The 25,806-nt window shown below is 40.2% G+C and overlaps 1 protein-coding gene and 1 long non-coding RNA gene across 3 annotated transcripts in view; one reads left to right on the top strand and one right to left on the bottom strand.

Annotated features, from left to right (window-relative positions):
• MFSD6 (major facilitator superfamily domain containing 6) overlaps positions 1-25,806 on the bottom strand; it is a 140,325-nt gene that overhangs the window by 1,904 nt on the left and 112,615 nt on the right. The window contains exons 5-7 of one of the 2 annotated variants that reach the window (XM_053698618.1): positions 24,334-24,432; positions 22,309-22,589; positions 20,677-20,695 (exon numbers count right to left, since the gene is read on the bottom strand). In XM_053698618.1, the coding sequence (XP_053554593.1) occupies positions 20,677-20,695; positions 22,309-22,589; positions 24,334-24,432 (399 nt within the window). The remainder of the gene's footprint in view (positions 1-20,676; positions 20,696-22,308; positions 22,590-24,333; positions 24,433-25,806) is intronic. The other variant, XM_053698617.1, reaches the window with a different exon arrangement.
• The window catches only part of LOC128645560 (uncharacterized), a 35,728-nt gene that overhangs the window by 7,655 nt on the left and 2,267 nt on the right, over positions 1-25,806 (top strand). The gene's annotated exons all lie outside the window — the stretch shown is intronic.

Below are 25,806 nucleotides of genomic sequence, written 5' to 3'. Positions count from 1 at the left end.
TCCCTAATAAAATGTTTTTCTGTGTTTCTTTGGTCTTTTATTCTATGCTACTTATTATTACTGCTGTTTTTTCAATGTTGTTTATTACCCTATTTGTGGGAATAATATTTTCCCTGTATCAACTCAGTTTTTATTTTTCTTAGCTATGTTGCTTTAGCTTTTACCGCTACGATCTCTGTTCTTCCTCCTCACTCGACCAGCAGCCAATTTGGCCCGCCCCCTTTCTTGTTTCCCGCCCTCTCTCCTCAGAGCTCTGGTAACTCCTCCATTTCAGTGAGGAAAATGTCTCTAGTGGTTTTATCCACCACTAGGTGGAGGCATCCCTTCACTTTTGAGCCTACCAACTTCCTCATTATTAGGCTCTGTTTTCCATATTATTTGCTTCAGTAAGAATTTTGTAAGTAGTTACTTTCTTATTTTCAGCAGTTTATTTTCAAATTAAAATATTGGCCTCTGAGTGTCACTATTTCCCTTCTCTTTCATACATTCATCTTTTTATAACTTTTATTGTTGCTGCTTGGATTATTAGTTTATTATAATTATTAATAATTTTTTTTCTTTTTTATAATTTTGTCAAAATTTTCCCTTTTTTCCCCTGTGGCTCTTATGATGTCTCATGAAGAAAACAAAATTTATGCTTACCTGATGAATTTATTTCTCTTGTGGTGTATCCAGTCCACGGGTTCATCCATTACTTGTGGGATATTCTCCTTCCCAACAGGAAGTTGCAAGAGGACACCCACAGCAGAGCTGTCTATATAGCTCCTGCCCTAACTGCCACCCCCAGTCATTCGACCGAAGACAAGCAAGAAAAAAGGAGAAACTATTGGGTGCAGTGGTGACTGTAGTTTAAAAATAAAAAACACCTGCCTTAAAATGACAGGGCGGGCCGTGGACTGGATACACCACAAGAGAAATAAATTTAACAGGTAAGCATAAATTTTGTTTTCTCTTGTAAAGGTGTATCCAGTCCAAGGGTTCATCCATTACTTGTGGGATACCAATACCAAAGCTTTAGGACACGGATGAAGGGAGGGACAAGGCAGGAACTTAAACGGAAGGCACCACTGCCTGTAAGACCTTTCTCCCAAAAATAGCCTCCGAGGAAGCAGAAGTATCGAATTTGTAGAATTTAGAAAAGGTATGAAGCGAAGACCAAGTCGCCGCCTTACAAATCTGTCCAACAGAGGCCTCATGTTTAAAAGCCCATGTGGAAGCTACTGCTCTAGTAGAATGAGCTGTAATTCTTTCAGGAGGCTGCTGGCCAGCAGTCTCATAAGCTAAGCGGATTAAGCTTCTTAGCCAAAAAGAAAGAGAAGTTGCCGAAGCCTTTTGGCCTCTCCTCTGTCCAGAGTAGACGACAAACAAAGCAGATGTTTGACAAAAATCCTTTGTAGCTTGTAAATAAAACTTTAAAGCAGGAACCACATCAAGATTGTGTAACAGACGTTCCTTCTTCGAAGAATGAACATAATGAAGGAACAACAATCTCCTGATTGATACTCTTATTAGATACCACCTTAGGAAGAAACCCAGGTTTGGTACGTAAAACTACCTTATCTGCATGGAAAATCAGATAAGGGGAATCACACTGTAAAGCAGATAACTCCAAAACTCTTCGAGCCGAGGAGATAGCTACTAAAAACAGAACTTTCCAAGATAAAAGTTTAATATCTATGGAATGCAAAGGTTCAAACGGAACCACTTGAAGAACTTTAAGAACTAAATTTAAACTCCATGGCGAAGCGACAGGTTTAAACACAGGCTTGATTCTGACCAAAGCCTGACAAAACGCCTGAACGTCTGGAACCTCAGCCAGATGTTTGTGCAAAAGAATAGACAGAGCAGAAATCTGTCCCTTTAAGGAACTAGCTGACAATCCCTTCTCCAATCCTTCTTGGAGAAAGGATAATATCCTAGGAATCCTGACCTTACTCTATGAGTAACCCTTGGATTCACACCAATGAAGATATTTACACCATATCTTATGATAGATTTTCCTGGTGACAGGCTTTCGAGCCTGAATTAAGGTATCAATGACCTACTCGGAAAAACCACGCTTTGATAAAATCAAGCGTTCAGTCTCCAAGCAGTCAGACGCAGAGAAATTAGATTTGGATGTTTGAAGGGACCTTGAAGTAGAAGGTCCTGCCTCAGCGGCAGAGTCCATGGTGGAAAGGATGACATGTCCACCAGATCTACATACCAAGTCCTGCGTGGCCACGCAGGAGCTATCAAAATCACAGAAGCTCTCTCCTGCTTGATCTTGGCAATCAGACGAGGGAGCAGAGGAAATGGTGGAAACACATAAGCCAGGCTGAAGGACCAGGGCGCTGCTAGAGCATCTATCAGCGCTGCCTGGGGATCCCTTGACCTGAACCTGTAACAAGGAAGCTTGGCGTTCTGACGAGACGCCATGAGATCCAGTTCTGGTTTGCCCCATAGTTGAATCAGCTGGGAAAATACCTCCGGATGGAGCTCCCACTCCCCCGGATGAAAAGTCCGCCGACTTAGAAAATCCGCCTCCCAGTTCTCTACTCCTGGGATATGGATAGCTGATAGATGGCAAGAGTGAACCTCTGCCCATAGAATTATCTTTGAAACCTCCAACATTGCCAGGGGGCTCCTTGTTCCCCCCTGATGGTTGATATAGGCTACAGTCGTGATGTTGTCCGACTGAAATCTGATAAACCTGACCGCAGCTAGCTGAGGCCAAGCCTGAAGAGCATTGAATATCGCTCTTAGTTCCAGAATGTTTATCGGAAGGGACATTAATACCTGTTAATCCAATTTGCCCCATCTTCCATCATGTACCGAAAATTCACAAGAATGCGGGGTGTCCTCCGGGTAGACCAATTGTGGCAGAAATTGGCTCATTATTTGAGCCTCTAGCTGAATGGCTAGATTCTATACTACAACCTATAGCTATGTCACAGTTGAGCTACCTACAGGACACCTCGCATCTTTTGCTTACTTTGGAGCATACCCAATGGCACACTGAGTTTACTTGGGGAGTTATTGACATAACTTCATTATATACCTCTATTCCCCAAACACAGGGTATTATGGCTGTTAGATATTTCATGCAGAGAGACTCCATCTATACTGAAGTAGAAATAGACTATATCTGTGAAATACTTAAATTTCTTTTATCACACAATTACTTTTTCTTTATTAACGAATATTTTTTAAAGACATGCGGTACGGCGATGGGGGGCAAAGTTTGCCCCATCGTTCGCTAATATTTACGTAGCATGGTGGGAACAAAAACATCTTTACTCTTTGGATAATCCTTGGTGTGATAAAATAGCACTATATGTGCGCTATATCGACGATCTGCTTTTTATATTCAAAATGCCGCTGGATGATGGTTTATTTCAAAATTTTATATCTTATTGTGATAACAATGAGATGAACTTGAAATTTACAGGTGAATATAGTCAAGAAAAAATTAATTATTTGGATTTAACATTACAAATTATCGATAATACTATTACTACAAGGACCTACAGAAAGCCAACAGCTGGCAACACAGTTCTACACGCCAAGTCACAGCACCCCCAACATCTAGTACAATCTATTCCTAAATTACAATTTATAAGAATCAGATGTAATACAAAACTAGATGAGGTTTATGAAGAGCAGTCTATAGATCTTAAAGATAGACTAACAAAAAGAGGATATAGACCTAAAAAGTTAGAAGAGGTGAGAAAAGCAACTAAATATTATGATGGAGCCATAAAGAATAAAGAAGACACATATACCAAATTTGATGATGCCATTGTATTTTCAACTCCATATAGTCAACAGTATAATCAGATAGTACGGATTATTAAAAAACATCTCAACGTACTAAAAGCTGATGAAACCTTACAGCCATATATAAAAAACTGTACATTTGTATCAAAAAAGTAAAAAACCCTGGCATAATCGTTGTCTCCAAGTTTGGTAAAAAATGATAAAGTACAGAGACAAAGTGTCACCAGGTGGCTAAATAAGAAAGGCACCTTTAAATGTGGTACTAGAACTTGTCTAGCTTGTCCAAATATCTTACAGGAGGACCACTTTATATGCCAAGTAAATAAGAGAATTTACCCGATAGATTTTTATGCCAACTGTGGTTTCAAATATGCAATTTATTTACTCACATGTAATATTTGTTTTTTCCAATACATAGGAAAAACTACACGTACAGTAAGGACACGTTTTAATGAACACGTAAGGGATGTAAAAAATTATTGTAAAGATTCCACAGTGGCTGATCATTTTAATAACTTACATTTTACCAACATAGCCAATCTCTCATTACAAATCATAGACATAGCAAAAACTCCAATAAGAGGTGGTAATAGGGATAAGATACTGGAAAAGAAAGAACTCTATTGGATTCTGAAATTGTGTACACGTTATCCATTGGGAATGAACAGAGAATGTGACATTAATTTCTTTATAGATAACTAATATTATACTGTTATTGCATTATGTCCCCATATAAGATCTCTATCTATATAGAGATTTTATATATACGTATACATAGCTATTTTCCACTTCTAATCAATACATTATGTGTTAAAATAGTTCTCAAGTATTAGGATTTTTTTTATAAGTATATTGGCTGCATGATCTAAGAAATATCCTAAATATCACAATTAGCAATTGTATCCATAGTATGGTTTACTTATTTAACTGTTTCAAATGTATATACATATATAAAAAAACACCTACAGTTTAATACCACACTGCTGCTGTGATCAAAACTTCATAGGCATTTATAACCTTTAAGGTAAATTATTAATATATGAATATTTACTGCTTTGCCTATTCTTAAATTATTTTTTGTATTTGCTTTAATTGTTTTTGCTTTATAATTTCATATTAGTTCTTTCTTATACAAATGACAATCTTTGCATAGGAAAAACCTTGATATTAGGAGAATATAGTCCAAGTTTGTATTTATAAACTTAAGCTATAATATTTTCAGTGTGTTATACATAGGTTTTTGTTTTTACTCTAACATATTACTTCCTTTTTGGACATGAGGTGGTTAAATTTGATTGCCTCATTTTCCAATAAAGGCTTTGAGTTTAGACACAGACTTCAGTCTATGAGTAAGCGCCCACAGTGGCGTGAAACATGTTAGACTGTCCGTTACCTATACTGCCTGTCTGCATTTACTTTTTAATTTTTGGATTCCAATAAAGTGTTATACTGTTTTTATACACTTGCGGTTTGGAGTTGTGCCTGCCTACTCTTTTTTCCTTTGACTACTTTTGCGGTTTGATCCGCCGCTATCGGCTATGGCATACCAGAGGTCAGGAGTTTCACGCCCACACAGTCTTTCTGGGCTTCCTTGCCAAGGTTCTGGTAACTACTTCACTTTTAAACCTGAGTAAGTATAACACCCCAGATTCTCTGAATGGTACCCCTCTTCAGAGGTAGCTGAGTACATTGATTTTTATCTAATCCTTTAGATCAAGAAGTTTATAGTAAATTACTAGCTGAATGTCCTCGCCATTCCCTTCCAGGCAAATCTTCGATCACTCCTGAAATTGACCCTCAAATTTTAAAATTTTTAGGTTCCCATGGTTCTAGCATTAAAAGAGGATCTGAAAAACTCCTAAAATTATGCCAAGACAAGCTTTTAAATGTTTCTGGTCCCATGTCAAAGATTTTTGAACCAGCAGAAGAATCTGTTGCCAGCAATTGCTCTGTTGATCCCCAGATTGTTATTGTTATTGAATATATCCAAAGAGCTTTTGTTTTACTTGGAAATGCCAACACGGCTTTAGCCCGTGAACGTAGAAGATCCATTCTTTGCAGATTGGATCCTAAACTTACGGATTTCGCAAAAAAATAAGACATCTACATAGTCTTCTCTTTGGAGAAGAATATCTTAAACAAACTTAACGATTACACTAAAACTTTTTCATCTTTGTCCAAAACCAAAAACCACTATTAAAAAGACTCTATACCAAAATCCTTAGGGCCGAAAAGAGAAGGGGTCGTTTTCCCAGCCGTCAACCATTCATTTCCAGACCCCAATATTTCCAGCAGCAACAACATTTCCAACAACAACAATTTGCAGCTCCTTTCTTCCCCACAAGACCACACTTCTAGCCAAGAGGTCCAAGATCAAGAGGCCGCTTTAGAACCCCGTCAGGTAATTTCTCTTCTTCCTCTCTTTTCCCCTAAAAAAGATGGGTGGTCATCTAGCTCATTTTCTTCCAAATTGGCTCCTTATAACCTCAGATCCATGGATTCTTTAGACTATTTCTGGAATCCTCATATAATTCATTTGTATCCCTGTCCAAATTGTCCGTCCTCGTCCTATTCTCTTCTCAGACACTGTTCTCTCAGCCATAGATTCAGAAATTTCCTCTCTAATCTCCAAACAAGCAGTAGAGCTCGCCCCTTCAGACAAATACAGCTACATAAGCAATATTTTCCTAGTAAAAAAGAAGAATGAACAGTTTTGTCCTGTCATCAACCTCAAGACCATAAATTATTATGTAACATACCAACATTTCAAAATGGTAGGTATCCATCTTCTGCGGGATTCGTTTCTAGACAAGGATTGGTTTGTCAGATTAGACCTCAAGGATGCATACATTACCATTCCAATAAAATTTTTCCTACAGGAAATTCCTTCATTTCTTTTGGAAACAAACTCTTTGACAATTCACATGCCTTCGATTTGGTCTGTCAACCGCCCCCTGGATTTTTACAAAAATCTTGAAACCGGCCATTGCTTGTTTAAAGGGACAGTCTAGACAGGATTTTTTATTGTTTTAAAAGATAAATAATCCCTTTTTTGCATAACCAACACAGTTATAATAATATACTTTTAACCTCTGTGATTATCTTGTATCTAAGCCTCTGCAAACTGCCCCTTTATTTCAGTTCTTTTGACAGACTTGCAGTTTAGCCAATCAGTGCCTGCTCCCAGATAACTTCACGTGCACGAGCACAGTGTTATCTATATAAAATACGTGAACTAACACCCTCTAGTGGTGAAAAACTGTTAAAATGCATTCTGAAAAGAGGTGGCCTTCAAGGTCTAAGAAATTAGCATATGAACCTCCTAGGTTAAGCTTTCAACTAAAAATACCAAGAGAACAAAGCAAAATTAGTGATTAAAAATAAATTGGAAATTTGTTTAAAATTACATGCTCTATCTGAATCATGAAAGTTTATTTTGGCCTAGACTGTCCCTTTAAGATTCAGAGGAATCTGTATCATGAATCAGGACCCTTCTACTCTTCTGCTTCATCTGAACACTACTATTTCTCTTCTGGAGAATCTTGGTTTTATCATCAACAAAGAGACATCCTCCTCTCTTCTTCCTTCTCAATCCATTGGGTTTCCAGATCAACACCTTAGATTCCACCTTAAGCCTACCTCTGGAAAAATTGAACAACATCAAGAAATACATTTCCTCTCTTCTCAAGAAATCTTGCTTCCCTTTAAGAGCTTTAGCCCGTATTATTTGTCTTCTTAAATCCTCAATCCAGGCCATCTTCCCAGCCCCTCTTCATTATTGGGCTCTTCGACGCTTGAAAATCTCCCGTCTCCAAAAAAGGTTTTTCTTATCATCGCATCTCTCTGTCTTCAGAAGCCAAAGAAGAACTTATCTGGTGGATTAAAAACATAGAAGCCTGGAATGGCAAGGCCATTTTCTGTTGTTTTCCAGATTTCATCATAGAATTGGATGCCAGCCGTTCTGGTTGGGGAGCTTGTTGCGGTTCTTCAATCACCGGAAGAAAAATGGACCTTGGCAGAATCTAATCTTCATATCAATTGCAAAGAACTCCTGGCAGGATCTTTTGCAATTTCCTTAAATCAAATCTTCCCATCTCAGTCCTCCTTCGTATGGACAATCTTTAAGCTGTCCGGTATTACAAGAATCTTGGCCTCCTGGAACCAAATGATGTTATATCTCAGCTTGGTCTAAATTGTCTAGCTGGTGTGTCCAGAGGGACTTGGATCACTTTTCCACTCCTTGAAATCATATCTTAGATTATTTCTCTTTCCTCTTTGATTTGGGCCTTGCCTACAGATTCATCAATATAGCCCATTCTGCTATTTCAGCTGGAAATGTTCTTACCAACAATACTCCAGTTGGTAAACTTCACCAAGTTTGTAGACTTCTTAAAGCAATCCGTATTTAGAAACCTCCCACTTTTAAATATTCCTTATTCTGGGATGTTGATTTGGTTCTCTTATTCATTAATAAATGGCCTTCTAATGATATGCTTTTTCTTAAGCAACTATCTGCTAAACTTGCCACTCTTTTATGTTTGCTCTCCTTTCGCAGAGTTTCTGATGTCCACGCTATTGATATTAACTCCCAAATGTTTTCCCCTTTTGTTGTCACCTTCTCTCTCTCGAGAAGAACTAAATGTCTTTCTAAATCTATCTTCTATCCTTTTTTCCCTGACCAACCAAATTTATGTGTTGTCCTCTGTTTGAAAGAATACCTTTCCCGTACTCAACCCTTTTGTCATTCTTCTTCTCCTCAGCTTCTTATCTCTTTTGTTTCTCCTTTTAAACCTGTCACCTCTACCTCTATTGCCAGGTGGGTAAAAACATAAATTATGCTTACCTGATAATTTAATTTACATCTGTGGGAGGAGAGTCCACGGCTTCATTCATTACTTGTGGGAATTAAGAACCTGGCCACCAGGAGGAGGCAAAGACACCCCGGCCAAAGGCTTAAATACCTCCCCCACTTCCCTCATCCCCTAGTCATTCTGCTAAGGAAACAAGTAACAGTAGGAGAAATATCAGGGTAAAAACAGTGCCAGAAGAACAGAAATAAATTTTGGTCCGTCCACCGGAGAAACGGGCGGGAGCTGTAGATGCTCCTTCCACAGATGGAAATGAAATTATCAGGTAAGCATAATTTATGTTTTCCATAGAGGACACTGAATGAAAAAAACGGGAGGGCAAAAGGAGGCGGACCCTAAACTAAGGGGGAAACCACAGCCTGCAAAACCTTTCTCCCAAAAGCCACTTCCGCCGAAGGAAAGACATCAAATTTGTAAAATTTAGCAAAAATATGTAGGGAGGACCAAGTAGCCGCCTTACAAATCTGCTCCATAGAGGCCTAATTTTTAAAGGCCCATGAAGAAGCCACTTCCCTAGTTAAGTGAGCCATAATCCTCTGAGGAGGCGTATGTCCTGCTGTCTCATAGGCCAAGCGAATAATGCTCCTCAACAAAAAGGATAGGGAAGTGGATGAGGCCCTCTGCGCTTCCCCGGCCTGAAGATAGAACTTCAAGGCCTGAACCATATCCAAATTATGAAGTAACCCTTCCTTTGAAGAAGAAGGGTTAGGACACAAGGAAGGAACTATTATCTCCTGATTGATGTCACGATTCGACACAACATTGGGAAGAAATCCCAACCCAGTGCGAAGAACAACCTTATCTGCATGAAAAACCAGGTAAGGAGGCTCACATTGCAAGGCCGCCAACTCAGAGACTCTGCGTGCCGATGCAATAGCCAACACGAATAGAACCTTAAAGGAAAGCATTTTAATGTCAAGCAAATGCATAGGCTCAAACGGAGATCTCTGCAAAATCTTAAGTACCAAGTTTAAGCTCCAAGGGGGAGCAGAATTTATAAAGACAGGTCTGATCCTCGACAGAGCCTGAACAAAGGACTGGACATCAGGAAGCTCCGTAAGCTTCTTGTGTAACAGTACAGATAAAGCCAAAATCTGTCCTTTTAAGGAACTGGCAGCAAGTCCCTTCTCCAACCCATCCTGGAGGAAGGACAGGATCCTGGATACCCTAACCTTGTGCCAGGGATACCCACGTTCCTCACACCAGGACAAATAGGTCCTCTACACCTTATGTTAGATGAGACGCGTGACCAGCTTCCTGGCTTGAATGAGTTTATCAATCACTCTCTCAGAAAAACCTCTCTTGGCTAGGTCTAAGCGTTGAATCTCCATGCAGTCAGCCTCAGAGAATCCAGATTTTGATGTAGAAAGGGACCCTGAACCAGCAGATCCCTGCGACAAGGTAACTTCCATGGCAGAGACGATGACATCCTCACCAGATCCGCAAACCACATCCTCTGTGGCCACAAAGAAGCAATTAGAATAGCCGAAGCTTGCTCCTGCTTGATGCGGGCCACTACTCGAGGTAGAAGTGGTAACGGTGGAAATATGTATACTAGGTTGAACTCCAAAGGCACCGCTAAGGCATCTATCAGCACTGCCTGGGGATCCCTGGACTGCCACATGTATCTGGGTAGCTTGAAGTTGAGTCTATCTCCGGCATCCCCCATCTGATGCAGATCTCCGCAAACACCTCGGGATGGAGAGACCATTCAAGTGGATGAAACGATTGTCTGCTGAGAAAATCCGCTTCCCAGATGTCCACACCCGGGATGTGAATCGCTGATAGCGAACAGTTGTGGGTCTCTGCCCACTCCAGATACTTCCTTCATGGCTAGGGAGCTTCCTGTTCCCCCCTGATGGTTGATGTAAGCCACCAAGGTAATATTGTCAACGGCCCTCCCTGTCAACGTTGAAGATCGCTCGAAGTTCCAGAATATTGATCGGGAGGAGCGAATCCTCTCAAGTCCACCTGCCCTGTGCCTTCCTGGCACCCCAAACAGCTCCCCTGACTTCCAACCGTGGTCACAATCTCCCGGGATGTCCCCTGGGACAGTTGGCCCGGGCAGATCCACCAAGAGAGGGATTCCCTCACTTGGTTGTCCAGAGATATCTGTTGGGATAGGTCTGAGTGATTGCCGTTCCATTGTCTCAACATGCACAACTAAAGAGGTCTGAGATGGAACCTGGCGAATGGAATGACATCTATGCTGGATACCATGAGCCCAATCACCTCCATACACTGGGCCACAGATGGCCTCGAGGAGGTCTGAAGGGCAAGACAGCTGGACGCAATCTTGCAACATCTCTGATCTGTCAGGAATATTTTCATAGAAATGGAATCTATTATCATGACCAGGAATTCCACTCTGTTGCTGAGGACCAGGGAACTCTTTCCTACATTTATCTTCCATCCATGGGATCGAAGGAGAAGAAGAAGAGCTCTCGAATGGTCCTCTGCGAGACTGTAGGAGGGAGCCTGGACAGGATGTCGTCCAGATAAGTTGCCACTGCAATACCTCTGGCTCTCGCCACTGCGAGCAGCGATCCCAGAACCTTCGTGAAGACTCTTGAGGCAGTCGCCAGGCCGAACGGTAGGGCTACAAACTAGAAATGTAAATCTTAGGAACCTGAAATGATCCCGGTGGATTGGCACGTAAAGGTAGGCATCTTTCAAATCTATTGTAGTCTTGAACGATGGGACCAACAAAAACTTGTTTAGGCACTTTAGGTCTAGGATCAGACGAAACGTGCCCTCCTCCTTTGGGACCACGAAAAGGTTTGAATAATAGCCCAGACCTCTTTTTGCCGGTGGTACTAGTACGATTACCCCAAGAAAGGAGAGATCCCTTGCGCACTCCAGAAAGGCGTCTCTCTTCTCTGGTCTTGATGATAGGGGCAGATTCCTCCTGTCAAACCTAAGCGGATGAGTCTTGAACCCTATCCTGTAACCCTGGGCGATGACCTCCAGAACCCAAGGGTCCTGAACGTCTCTTATCCAGGCCTCCACAAAAAGAGATAGTCTGCCCCCTACTCTATCCATAGATGGATCGGGGGCCACCCCCTCATGCTGATTTTGTCTCGGCGGACTTATTGCTCTGCTTGGCTTTGTTCCAAACTCTCACTGAGAGGCTGACAGGACTACTTAGAACTCCAGTCCCATTCCGAAGAGTACTACCATCTATAAGAGACTAATCTGAATCTTCCGACAATTCTTTGCCAACCTCCTGTGACAAGGGATGAGGGAAGTGGGGGAGGTATTTAAGCCTTTGGCTGGGGTGTCTTTGCCTCCTCCTGGTGGAAAGGCTCTTAATTCCCCCAAGTAATGAATAAAGCCGTAGACTCTCCTCCCATTAAGATGGAAATGGATTATGCTCCTCTCTGGTGTGGAAGAATCCTTTTCGGCTCACTTCATTTGTGGAGCTTCTGCCTCCAAAGCATTTTTAAAGTCTTCTTCCCTCCAAGATATTTGAAATGCAGCAGATTGGTCTTCGGACTCCACTTTCAGACAGTTTTATTTTAAACCTATTAGCAACGGTGCTTTTTCTTTGATTTCATGATCCATTTTGCTTTAAACTAGCAAAATATGAGTCTCTGGCCTTGTAATAAAATTCTGATTATCCTAGCTTTAGTGTAACTATAATCTAGATTTTATTAAAGACACAGAGACAAATATTTTCCCACCCTGGTAAAAAAAATCTTTATTGTCCCTCCCAATGTTTTATCTCATGGTGAATCTGTATTAATATTTATTCTTATTTTCAGCACCTACCTCCCAAAACGTCCTCTTCAACTGATTCGGATGCTCTTTCCTCTTCTAAATCATCTTATCAAGGATCTCCTGCAACAAAACTGGATTCCCAAAAAAATTCTTTCCTGCCACAACCTCAAGTTTGTACAAGTTTGTACACCCCGTTTTCAGAATGACTCTGAGTTTTTGTTATTAGCTTTTCTTCTCCCAGTTATGGTCGTTATGAGCATGCTGATTGGTTGATATCTCCTGCTGCTTCCATGGACCTTTCCTCATTGGTTCTTTCGTTTTCTGTGATTTTTCACTTGTTATTTGTATACTATATTTAACTTTATGTTTTTTTTAAAAGCTGTCAGAGCAGTAAATTTAAAGTTATGCAAAATATTCATCTCTGTGTCTTAAATAAAATCTAGATTATAGCTACACTAAAGGTAGGATAATCTGAATTAAGCTGCAAATAGCCTCCTACACCCCTTTCTGTATCATGAAGCAGTAATAGTAAAAAGCTATTTTAAAATAAATATTGTTTCAGTCCACTTTGAAATTGCTATCATGCTCCGCCCACTGATGACATCACAATCTGGGCTGCATTAAAGGCTTCCCTAGTTACAAAAGATTCACTAGTTGGACAGACTATCAATGCTATTCAGCAGAGTGCATAGATGCAGCTCAGATGGTAAATGGGCACGCAATAAAAGAAAATTAATTTTTTTATCTTTTTGGATACGATGAGTCCACGGATTTCATCCTTACTTGTGGGATATCGCCTCCTGGTCAGCAGGAGGAGGTAAAGAGCACCACAGCAAAGCTGTATATATAGCTCCTCCCTTCCCTCCCACTCCAGTCATTCGACCGAAGTTAGGAAGAGAAAGGAAAAAACCAAGGTGCAGAGGTGACTGAAGTTTAACAAAAATAAAGACCTGTCACATAAAACAGGTAGGGCCGTTGACTCATCGTATCCAAAAAGAAATAAATTTATCAGGTAAGCATAAATTTTCTTTTCTTTTTTAAGATACGATGAGTCCATGGATTTCATCCTTACTTGTGGGATACAATACCAAAACTATAGTACACGGATGAAAAGGGAGGGACAAGACAGGGAACCTAAACGGAAGGCACTACTGCTTGAAGAACTTTCCTCCCAAAAGCAGCCTCAGCAGAGGCAAAAGTATCAAATTTGGAAAAAGTGTGAAAAGATGACCAAGTTGCAGCTTTGCAAATCTGCTCAACAGAAGCATAATTTTTGAATGCCCATGAGGAAGCCACAGCTCTAGTGGAATGAGCCGTAATTCGTTCAGGAGGCTGCCGTCCAGCAGTCTCATATGCAAAACGGATGATACTCTTCAGCCAAAAAGAAAGAGGTAGCCGTAGCTTCCTGACCCCTATTTCTCCCTGAAAAAACAACAAACAGAGAAGATGTTTGTCGAAAATCCTTACTCGCTTGTAAATAAAACTTTAAAGCACGGACTACGTCTAAATTATGTAACAGATGTTCCTTCTTAGAAGAAGGATTAGGACACAAAGAAGGAACAACAATTTCCTGATGAATATTCTTGTTTGAAACAACCTTAGGAAGAAAACCAGGCTTAGTGCGTAACACCACCTTATCCGCATGGAAAATAAGATAAGGAGAATCATATTGCAATGCCAAAAGCTCAGACACCCTTCGAGCAGAAGAAATAGCAACCAAAAATAAAACCTTCCAAGATAACTAAATATCTATGGAATGCATAGGTTCAAACGGAATTCCCTGAAGAACTCTAAGAACTAAATTCAAACTCCAAGGAGGAGCAATTTGGTCTAAAAACAGGCCTGATTTTAGTCAGAGCCTGACAAAAAGATTGAACATCTGGAACTCCTGCTAGATGCTTGTGTAACAAAATAGATAAAGCAGAAATTTGTCCCTTTAAAGAACTAGCCGACAACCCTTTCTCCAATCCGTCTTGGAGAAAAGACAAAATTCTCGGAATCCTAACCCTACTCCATGAGTAGCCCTTGGATTCACACCAATAAAGATATTTACGCCATATCTTATGGTAAATTATCCTAGTAACAGGCTTACGTGCCTGAATCAAAGTATCTATTACCGAATCAGAAAAACCTTGCTTAGATAAAATTAAGCGTTCAATCTCCAGGCAGTTAGCTGCAGAGAAACGAGATTTGGGTGACAGAAGGGACCCTGAATGAGAAGGTCTCTCCTCAACGGGAACTTCCACTGTGGTTTGAGATGACATCTCCACCAGATCGGCATACCAAATTCTGCGAGGCCACGCAGGCGCGATGAGGATCACTGATGCCCTCTCCTGTTTGACTCGAGCAATCACCCGGGGAAGGAGAGCAAATGGAGGGAATACATAAGCTAGGCTGAAAGACCAAGGCACTGCCAAGGCATCTATCAGCTCGGCCTGGGGATCCCTGGACCTGGACCCATATCTCGGAAGCTTGGCATTCTGACAAGATGCAATGAGATCCAACTCTGGTCTGCCCCATCTGAGAATCAGGGCGGAAAAGACTTCCGGATGGAGTTCCCACTGACCCGGATGAAATGTCTGTCTGCTCAGAAAATCTGCTTCCCAGTTTTCCACCCCTGGGTTGTGAATCACTGACAGATGGCAGGAGTGAGACTCTGCCCACTGAATTATCTTGGCTACTTCTATCATCGCTAAGGAACTCCTTGTTCATCCCTGATGATTGATGTAAGCTATCATCGTTATATTGTCTGACTGGAATCTGATGAATTGGGCTGCAGTCAACTGAGGCCAAGCCAGAAGCGTATAGAAAATTGCTCTCAACTCTAGGATATTGATGGGAAGTAGAGACTCTGCCAGAGTCCATACACCCTGAGCCTTTAGGGAGTTCCAAACTGCTCCCCAACCTAACAGACTGGCATCTGTTGTCACTATCACCCATGAGGGTCTGCGGAAGCATGTCCCCTGGGACAGATGATCCAGCGACAACCACTATAGAAGAGAATCCCTTGTCTCCTGATCTAGATGTATTAGAGGAGACAGATCTGTATAATCTCCATTCCTCCATTCCACTGCCTGAGCATGCTCAATTGCAGAGGCCTGAGATGGAACCGTGCAAATGGTACAATGTCCATGGCCGCCACCATCAATCCGATTACCTCCATGCACTGAGCCACTGACGGACGAGGATTGGACTGAATGGTTCGACATGTATTCAGAATCTTTAACTTTCTGACCTCTGTCAGAAAAATCTTCATTGAAATAGAGTCGATTACAGTTCCTAGAAAGGGCACCCTTGTCTGAGGAACTAATGAACTCTTTTCCAGGTTTACCTTCAACCCGTGGGTCCTTAGAAAGGAAAACACAATGTCGGTATGGGACCTTGCCAGTTGAAATGGATCAGTATATCGTCCAGATAAGGTGCCACTGCTATACCCCGCGGCCTTAGAACCGCCAATAAAGACCCTAGAACTTTTGTGAAAATTCTGGGTGCCGTTGCCAACCCGGAAGGAAGAGCCACAAACGGATAGTGTTTGTCCAGAAAGGTAAACCTCAGGAACTTGTGATCCTTTAAATCCACTGTTGACATGAATTGACCTTCCTGGATCAATGGAAGAATGGTACAAATGGTTTCCATCTTGAAAGATGGAACCCTGAGAAACTTGTTTAGACTCTTGAGATCTAAAATAGGCCTGAAAGGGTTCCATCTTTCAAGACTACAAAAAGATTGGAATAAAACCCCTGTCCCTGTTCCTGAATTGGAACGGAACAGATGACTCCCATGGAAGAGAGGTCTCTTACACAGCTCTGGTCTACAGACAATCGAGAAAGAAGAAACCTTCCTCTGGGGGAAGAATTTCTGAATTCCAGCTTGTATCCCTGAGACACTATCTCTAATGCCCAGGGATCCTGAACATCTCTCATTCAAGCCTGGATGAAGAAAGAGAGTCTGCCCCCTACTAGATCCGGTCCCGGATCGGGGGCCAACCCTTCATGCCGACTTGGGGGCAGCAGCAGGCTTCTTGGATTGTTTACCCTTGTTCCAAGACTGATTGGGTCTCCAGGTAGACTTGGTTTGTGAATAGTTACCTTCCTGTTTAGAGGAAGAAGAAGGGGGAATTCCCTTGAAGTTTCGAAAGGAACGAAAATTACTCTGTCGACCTCTCTGTTTGGATTTCTTATCCTGAGGGAGGAGATGACCCTTGCCTCCCGTGATGTCAGAAATAATTTCCTTCAAGTCAGGACCAAACAGGGTCTTCCCCTTGTAAGGAATAGCCAAAAGCTTAGACTTGGATGACACTATCGACCATAAAGCTCTGCACGCTAAAATGAAAAATCCCGAACTCTTAGCCGCCAGCTTGGTAATCTGCAAAGAAGCATCAGTAATAAATGAATTAGCTTTAATTCTATCCTGCATCTCTTCCAAAGAAATCTCAGTCTTAAAAGATTCTTCTAGAGCATCAAACCAATAAGTAACCATAACAATGCAGGCCGCCGGTTGTAATAACAATCCCTGATGAACATAAATCTTTTTAAGAAGACCCTCCAATTTCTTATCCATAGGGTCTTTGAGGGCACAACTATCCTCGATAGGAATAGTAGTTTGTTTAGCCAAGGTGGAAATAGCTCCTTCCACCTTAGGGACCGTCTGCCAAGAATCCCTATAGGTACATCTTCTTGAAAACTGGAGAAGGAGAAAAAGGAATACCTGGTCTCTCCCATTCTTTAGCAATAATCTCTGAAGTTCTCTTAGGAACTGGAAAAACATCAGAATAAGAAGGGACTTCTAAATACCTGTCCAGCTTACTCAATTTTTCTGGAGGAACCACAATTGAGTCACAGTCGTCCAGAGTCACTAAAACCTCCCTCAATAACAAACGGAGGTGTTCAAGTTTAAACCTGAAGGAAACCACTTCTGAATCAGTCATAGGTAAGACACTACCTGAATCAGAAAGTTCCCCTTCGGATAAAACCTCCATACCCTCCAATTCAGAGCTCTGGGAGGGTACATCTGAAATCGCCATCAACACATCCGACGCTGTATTGACTACATGGGCTTCCTTCCTTCTGCGTTTGCCCTGAAATACAGGAAAGGCAGATAACGCATCTGAAAGTGTAGATGACATAACAGCAGCTATGTCTTTTAAAGTACAGTAATTGCAGAAGAAACTGCAGAGGTAAAAGGCTCCGCTTGAGCGGGCATTAAGGGCTGTGATGCTTGGGGAAAAAGTTGCGGCATACTCTGTATCTCATCAGTAGACCCCTGAGAAGCATCCACTTTTGACAATGTTTTATCAAAGAAAATCTGCTCTCTAAACTGAAGAGCCTTTTCATCACATGCGGGACAGAAAGTAACAGGGGGTTCCACATTGGCATTTAAACACATGGCACATGTAACATTTTGAAGGTCTTCCATGATAAATAAAAGCAAACAAACTCTTTGGTCGTGGCTTCTACAAATAAAATGACAAAACTATGACTGAAAAGAAACAAAACAGCCCTAATGTAAATGCTGTTTGATAAATTTTTATAAACAAAAACGTTAACTTTTTTACTAAAATCAACAGCTTATTCATGTCATGAAAAAACAAGCACACCTCCGCCTCAACAGCTCTGCTGAGGCACCTACCTTGCCCCCATGGTACACTGACCACCTCACTTAATCCTTAAAATGCCCAGGATCGTCTGTATGAAAATTTTAAACATGCAGTCAAGCAGGCATCGGATCGTAACTGTGTGACTTAAATGCCGTATGTAAAGGATGAATCTACTGTTGTTTGGATTGAACAAGCGGCATACTTCCGAAACACTAGAAGCCCTGAAGACTTCCAAGCGTGCGAAAACTAAGCGTGGGCGCAAAGAGAAGCATTTCTGGCCCGGCTTAAAAATCTAAAGTAAAGAGTAAACGTCGGGGTTTACCAAGCACTAAAAACTGTTACAGCATACAAACATACAGCCCATACCAGAATATATTAACCCCAAAATAAACGTCCCCAGCGTCTGCCCATAGTACCAACAAGGGCCAAAAGAGTTTTGATAAAAACTTAAACAAAGCACTATGTACCAAAGATCTGTCTTATCTAAAAGACGAAAATGACAGAGTAGGGAGAGAAACTATTACACCAATAAAGTTTTATTTCCCCACATATCAGGTAGAAAATATATCCAGCCAAATCTGAGCTAATCTATCTCCCAGAAAAAAAAAGGCTGCACATACCTTTAAACTGAGCGACAGTATGATATTTCACAGGGTCAAGAAGTCTTCTCTCTTCTGTCATCCTGTGAAAACACATAGGGCCTTAGTTAGCATCTGCTAAGACCATCATCAGAAGGGCAGCATTCATTATGGGAGGCGCAGTGAAACTATGTCCCACCAGTTCCCATTGCTCTAAAGCCACCTGTTAGCTCTACTCTAGAGGCTGACAAGGAATACGGCTACACCCTATAATAAAATAGCACTCACTGGTACCATTTTAAAAATAATAAACTCTTGATTGAAGAATCTAAACTAACACCTCACTTTACCTCTTCCTATCACTAACACAGGCAAAGAGAATGACTGGAGTGGGAGGGAAGGGGGGAGCTATATACAGCTTTGCTGTGGTGCTCTTTGCCTCCTCCTGCTGACCAGGAGGCGATATCCCACAAGTAAGGATGAAATCTGTGGACTCATCGTATCTTAAAAAAGAAATTAGCACGCCACTTAGAATCTAGCTCTGAATCTGCATGCATCACATTTACTAGCAGTGATGGGGAAAGGTTTGTGTATCTGGGTGGAGACATAATATTTCACAATACAAAACATAAATTATGCTTACCAGATCATTTCCTTTCCTTCTGTACAGGGAGAGTCCACAGCTGCATTCATTACTTGGCCACCAGGAGGAGGCAAAGACACCTCAGTCAAAGGCTTCAATACCTCCCCCACTTCCCTAATCCCTCAGTCATTCTGCCGAGGGAACCAGGAACAGTAGGAGAAATATCAGGGTGAAAAAGGTGCCAGAAGAGCAAGATAAAATGTAGGCGTGCCCAACGGAGAACACGGGCGGGAGCTGTGGACTCTCCCTGTACAGAAGGAAAGGAAGTTATCTGATAAGCATAATCTATGTTTTCCCTCTTAATACAGGGAGAGTCCACAGCTGCATTCATTACTTGTGGGAAAATTATACCCAAGCTACAGAGGACACTGAATGCTAACGGGAGGGCAAAAAGAGAGGCGGCCCCCATCTGAGGGCACCACAGGCTGCAAACCCTTTCTCCCGAAGGCTGCTTCACCGAAGAAAAAAACTCAATAAAATTTTGTAAGGAAGGCCAAATAGTCCGCCCACCAAAAAGAACCCTAGAGGCCTCATCGTAGAGGCCCAAGAGGACGCCACTGCTTGAAAAGACTGAGCCATAAACCTCAGAGGAGGCAATCGTCCTGCTGAGTCATGACCCAAGCGGAAGATGCTCCTCAACTAAAAAGATAAGGAAGACTAAGAGCCCACCGACCCTTACGCTTCTCAGATAGATAATAAACAGAGAAAACTGTCTATTCTTACATAGCCTGAGGATAGACCCTTAAGGTACTACTCCATATCAGTAGAAAACTTTCCTTCGCGAAAAAGGAATAGGAGACAAAATTTTATCCAAAACTTAAGCTGAAAAAGCGAAACGACACAACCTTAGGAGAAATCCTAATTAAGTCTGCAGAACAGCCTACTATCATGGAACACCCAAAAGGGAGGACACAAAGCAAGGACTTCTGCTCGCAGAAGTAAGAAAAGATGCAGAAGGACTCTAAGATAACAACCTAGAGACAACATCATGCATAGGTACAAAGGTAGCCCGATGTAAGACTATAAGAGTAAAGTCCAAACTCAACAGACTCCGACCCTGGAGGTCCTACCTCTGAAGCAGCATCCGAACTACACACCTGCCTGACCACAGTCAAAGTTCTAGTAAAAAAAAAACTGTACGTCCAGAAAGTCAACCAGCCTCTGGTGCCGGACAAAAAAAAATCAGACAGGGCCAACACTGTCTCAACAAGGAACATAGCTAATAGGCCCTTCTCCAGATCATCCTGGAGGAAAGAAAGAGTCCTGGCAGGCCTGTTACAAAAGGCAAAGAATGACTGGTGGGTGAGGGAAGTGGGGGAGGTATTTAAGCCTTTGCCTGGGGTGTCTTTGCCTCCTCCCGGTGGCCAGGTTCAGTATTCCCACAAGTAATGAATGCAGCTGTGGACTCTCCCTGTATTAAGGAGGAAATAAGTCACTGAATTTTCGGTTAATACTTAATAAAAGCTCAGACAACAACACAGAATGAAATTAAGACATGTCAGGAGACATTACCTTCAGTTTTTTTTCCTAACTGTTAATCCATAAGCAGCATAATAAAAAAAACAGAAGTTCATTAAAGAACATAAATTATGAGTAATCAAATTGCAGTCAAATTCACTCATGCAATGAAAAAACAGTTACTTATTATTAATACAGGTACAAATCTCCAAATCCAGATATCCAAAATCCAAACCTATTCCGAAATCAAAACTTTTTAATTAATTAAAAAAAAAAAAAAAAATTATCAAAAATTATTATTGTTCCCTGCCTGTAAATCACAATTGTCTCTGCCTGTGTCTTTGGTTTGTTTGTTTTTTGTGTGCTCTAAAATGCAAATAATAGTGTATGTTTATTTAAAACTACTATTACTTGTCTGATTACAGTAGTGTACTAACTTACGGAGGGTACTATGTATACAATGGTATTAAAAATGATATAAAACTACCTTTAGGTCACATGTGTAAGCTGTATTGACACGTAAATATTACCTAAATTACATAAGATATTGTTGTTTACACGTGGTCCCATCCCCTCTCAAAACTGTCCCATTTTACAGATACAAATATTCCAAAATCTAAACCTTTTTCTTTCTCAAGTAGTTTGGATAAAGGTTTTTTTTTATCTGTATTATTATTACTATTTTTCTTATAAAAAGGGAAATAAAGGCCAAAATTGAAATGTGAAATAAGTAGAGAGAGGAAAGAAGCACTATTATAGCACACTTTAAACACTATTGTGGGGTCATATAAAATACCATAACGACGAGAAAAAGGGGTTAAAAACAATTAAAAAACATATAAGGATGTCTGCTCCCTGTGTGTATAAAGATGGATATACTATTAAGTGTCAGCCCGGTTATTACAAATAGACATGAGTAGATATTAGGGTAGTGAAACTCACATTTAAGTAGTGTAGACATAGAAAGCTATCTAGTTAACAGCCAAACTGGCTGACACTTTTACCATTAAGTGACTATCAGAGAATCATCCTCCCATATCAAAATTAAAGTATTTGGTAATAATAGTAGTAGAAACCGGAACCGGGTACAATTTACAGTGGTTAAGAGATACACAAATAATATTGGACACAACAAGGAGCAGTGAGAACGCCTAAGGCGCGGTTCCGGTTTCTACTACTATTATTACCAAATAGTTTAATTTTGATATGGGGGGGATAGTCAGCCAATTTGGCTGCTAACTAGATAGCTTTCTATGTTTACACTACTTAAATGTGAGTTTCACTACCCTAATGTCTACTCATATGTCTCTTTGTTATAACCGAGCTGACATTTAATAGTATATCTTAACCGATTCTTTAATTATCCTTCCAGGTCTAAAATTAATGTAATTCTGCATTGTTTTTGTATGTAAATAAACTATGTTTTGGCATCTAAAAAAAATAGTTACTATTTAGCTTTGTTTATCCTTGAAATGGTTTTTGAAATGGTGTAATTTTCTCTCATTTTGAGTCGCTGAAGTAAACTGTAAGGAACAGAAAAATATATGTACCTGACATCAATAGAGACCTGACAATTTTTTACATACAAAAAAATGAATTGTTCAAGAACAAAGGTGCAAACCAATAAAACAGCACATTTTTGGACTCTTGCACTACTTTCACACAGGGAATCCCTGTAGACTGTACCTGTAGAGGCTGATTTTCTGACACCTGGTTGCTTTTGGAAAGTTCCAACATTTGCTTAATCTGATAAAACACATAGGCAATGGAGACCCAGGGTGAGGAGCTTATCCCCCATGCGGGACGGTTAACATCTTCTTGCTCCTCTTGGTGTCTGGTTTTCTTTGGCGGAAGTTTAGGCTCGATTCTGGGCATGATATTATCAGAATGCTGTGGTACCAAGTCAATCGTTGCTATGGGAACTGGACTGGAAGGGACAGGGATTCTTTCCGCCAACATTGATGCATCTTCAATAAAGGATGCAAAGAAGAAAAAAAACACAATTGCATATTTTTGGTCACTTCACAGTCAGATATTAGTGTTTAACTTTGCACTTTTACAAATATACCAAGCGTATATAAACAGACGTATGTTAGGGGCATCCTCTTGTGAAGTGGCTTCTATGAGAAGAAACGTCCCCCATTGACATATACATAAAGAGACCCCACAACTTCACACAAAAACATCACCAATTTGAAATATAAACATTTGTTTACATGCAAAGTCCTTCTTAGTCTATGCAGTCCCCATTTTATTGCAGGATATTTTGATAACACAAGAAGATGTTTGTTGCCTTGCTGATGTGCCGATTGTGGACTTTTTTTTTTCCATATTAGTCTTTTGTTCTCTCTGGCTCTACTTACCTGCTGCTGTGGATCATTTGCCGTCAGCTTATTTAAATCCAGCCCTTTCCTGTTGTCTTTGCCCACTTATTGAGCTAGTTCAGTTTATACTTCTGTGTGTGACCTGTTGCCTGTTCTCCTGATTACCTGTTTGCCTGCTACTTTTACTGCCAGCTATGGATACTGACCTTGGCCTGCCTGACTACCCTTGAATGATCCTTTTGCCTTCTTCCTGGATCCTAATCTATTTTACTAGCCTGTCAGTGTTTACTATTACCTGAGTGTCTTTTCACCTGAGAGCGACTAGAGGCCAGGCATTAGCGAGGTACCTCTAGTCATGAGTTACCTGACAATATAAATCATCAGTTTGTGTAACCTTTTTGCTTAGAGCTAGTAAGAAATGTTTTTGTCTGAATTTTTGTTAAGTTTTAAATAAATAGATGATAGATATCCAGTAAAATAATCTGACATTCAATTATGACCACATGAAATACCGATGGGCCAGCCATAAGACATTTGTCAAGACTTTATGCAGGTAAGTGCATCTATGTTAATGAGAATGTATGTATAGGTATATATGAGCTTAGCACTCACAGTCTCCATTGCTGGGGTACACTTCAATAACAAACAACGCTGGTGAAATAAGACTGGACAGTGCATTCTCACTTGTTTGTGTGATATATATAGATATATAGGAATTATATTTCAAAATGTTTCACAATCCACATGGAGTATACAATTAAACAAAAAAATATATAAGATTGTAACATTGTTAGCATCGTTTAATGACTAGTAGGTGTTGTCAAGGGAACATGACTAGCCAGTATTGGCAATAAAAGTAGCTTGACCTGGGTTCCTTTTGCATTTTGTAAGAGGATGCCAGTATTATTAAAAACAGCAAATCTTCTGAGCTGTAATTAAAAATGTTGGCACAAGCACCAAATATAACAACACCCTTTGCTTAAAGTAACAGCTTACTGGAGATGTGCACATCACTTGGAGTATCTGCTAACTCCAAATAAAAGCAAGTGACCGCACAAAAATCACTTAAAACTTTATTTAGGTGAACATAGGAATTTATAATTAGTATGGGCTCCCCAATAAAGTAATTTGTGTGCTTTTACTATTATACATTTCAGATTAACTGTATTTTTTTGTAATAATAATAACTAAATAAATAGTGTTTTGTTTTTCTTATACCATCTCCTTTCTTAACAAGACTGGAATCTAGATATTTGAACAACAATGCTACATTGGATGTGAATGAATTTACACTACAAAAATATAATTTTTTATTTACCTTTATAAAGAAAAAGCTTTAATTCCAACAAACAAGAGGAGACATTTAAAAGCTTTCATAATAAGGTACCTTTTCCCTTCTGGGGTACTGCTAACCACTGGATCAAAGCAAAGAGGAGAAGGATCACTAGTGAAGCCATTCCAATCCCCCGGAATGTTTCTGCAGCACCTGAAAAATCAGACAGATAATTGGAAAATCTCAGTCATTTCTAAATATTCAAATTAGGGACCATAATAGACTTTATTTCACTATCAGAGCAAATATTCTAAATTAAACAATTATATATCAGTAGATTTCGACGATCCATAGCAACGGCCCAATGATATAAAGTTCTCCACTCTGGTGACATTATCATTAACTAAGAAAGGCAATTTATAACTTGAGAGTTGTTGATCTCACATACATTACAATATAATACTCAAAAAAGTCCCCAAAGATTTTGTGTGATTTCTCTTCATGCCAGAGAGTTATTGATCATCAGGCCCATAAGAGAAACTTTATACACTTTTATAAACACGGGCTCCTCAGAGAAGAGATGCAAAGCAACACCAATAATAATAATAATATACAAAATAGGAAAGGCCTTAAAATAATTGATGTTATTTATATGACATCCACTCATGAATGAAACACTGGAAGAGAAAGGTGAAGTCATGCTTAATGAATTTTGAACATGACAATTTACAATGAGCTCCCTTGGCAAAAGCACGAGCCTCAAATGATCTAAATGTTCTAGTAGACAGGACATAAAAGTCTGATTTTTTTAGTTTAATTAACAGACACACTATGGTGAAATAAAACCAATTACAGATCTCCTTCAGCTTTCGTTATATATTCAGGAGGCTCATATTACAATGAGTTACGTGTGAACAGAATATGCCTATAAAACTGGATTTTTTTGCCATTGTACCTCAAGCTTATTTACATAGAATGTATAGAGCATACAGAATGTTTGCTAGCATGTGCGTTCCGATTGTAAGACTTGTGCAAACAAATATTCAGGGTAATTTGTGTCCCTGAATATTTGTGGCTCTGAAGCAGCATCTGCTGCTTACTAAATGGAGCCCATAGAGCAGCAGAAGCGATCTCCGGCACACAAAAGGTAAGTATTAACCCCCCCCCCCCCCAACAAAAAAAGATGTGCATTCATTTGAGTATTTGTTACGAGTGTGCATTCATAACGAAGCGAATGCACATCTCTAGAAAATACTTGTGGGTAAAAGATTGATAATATTGTCAACTGGTTGCCAGTAACTTATGTACAGCAATTTTGTGTTCTCTTTTTTGTTGTGGAAACCTCAATAAAAATAAATAGATGTTTAGTTAGGCCTTATTGTGAATATTGTCTAAAGTTCTGTAGATGATATAACCCGACATGTGATTTTAGGGACCACCTGCGTAAAATTTTAGACCATATTAAAGTAAAATCAGCTCATAATAAAAATTGTCAGTGTTTTATTGCACAAATTATATCATTATAAAAATCTCTGTTAAATGATGCAATTAATTTGTGCATTGGATAGCCCACCCAGCTACTTTATA

This window comes from Bombina bombina, chromosome 1, assembly GCF_027579735.1.
Source record: "Bombina bombina isolate aBomBom1 chromosome 1, aBomBom1.pri, whole genome shotgun sequence".
Taxonomy (NCBI): Eukaryota; Metazoa; Chordata; class Amphibia; order Anura; family Bombinatoridae; genus Bombina; species Bombina bombina.
The sequence above is the reverse complement of the archived record's forward strand: the minus strand, read 5'-3'. Positions and strand labels throughout refer to the sequence as shown.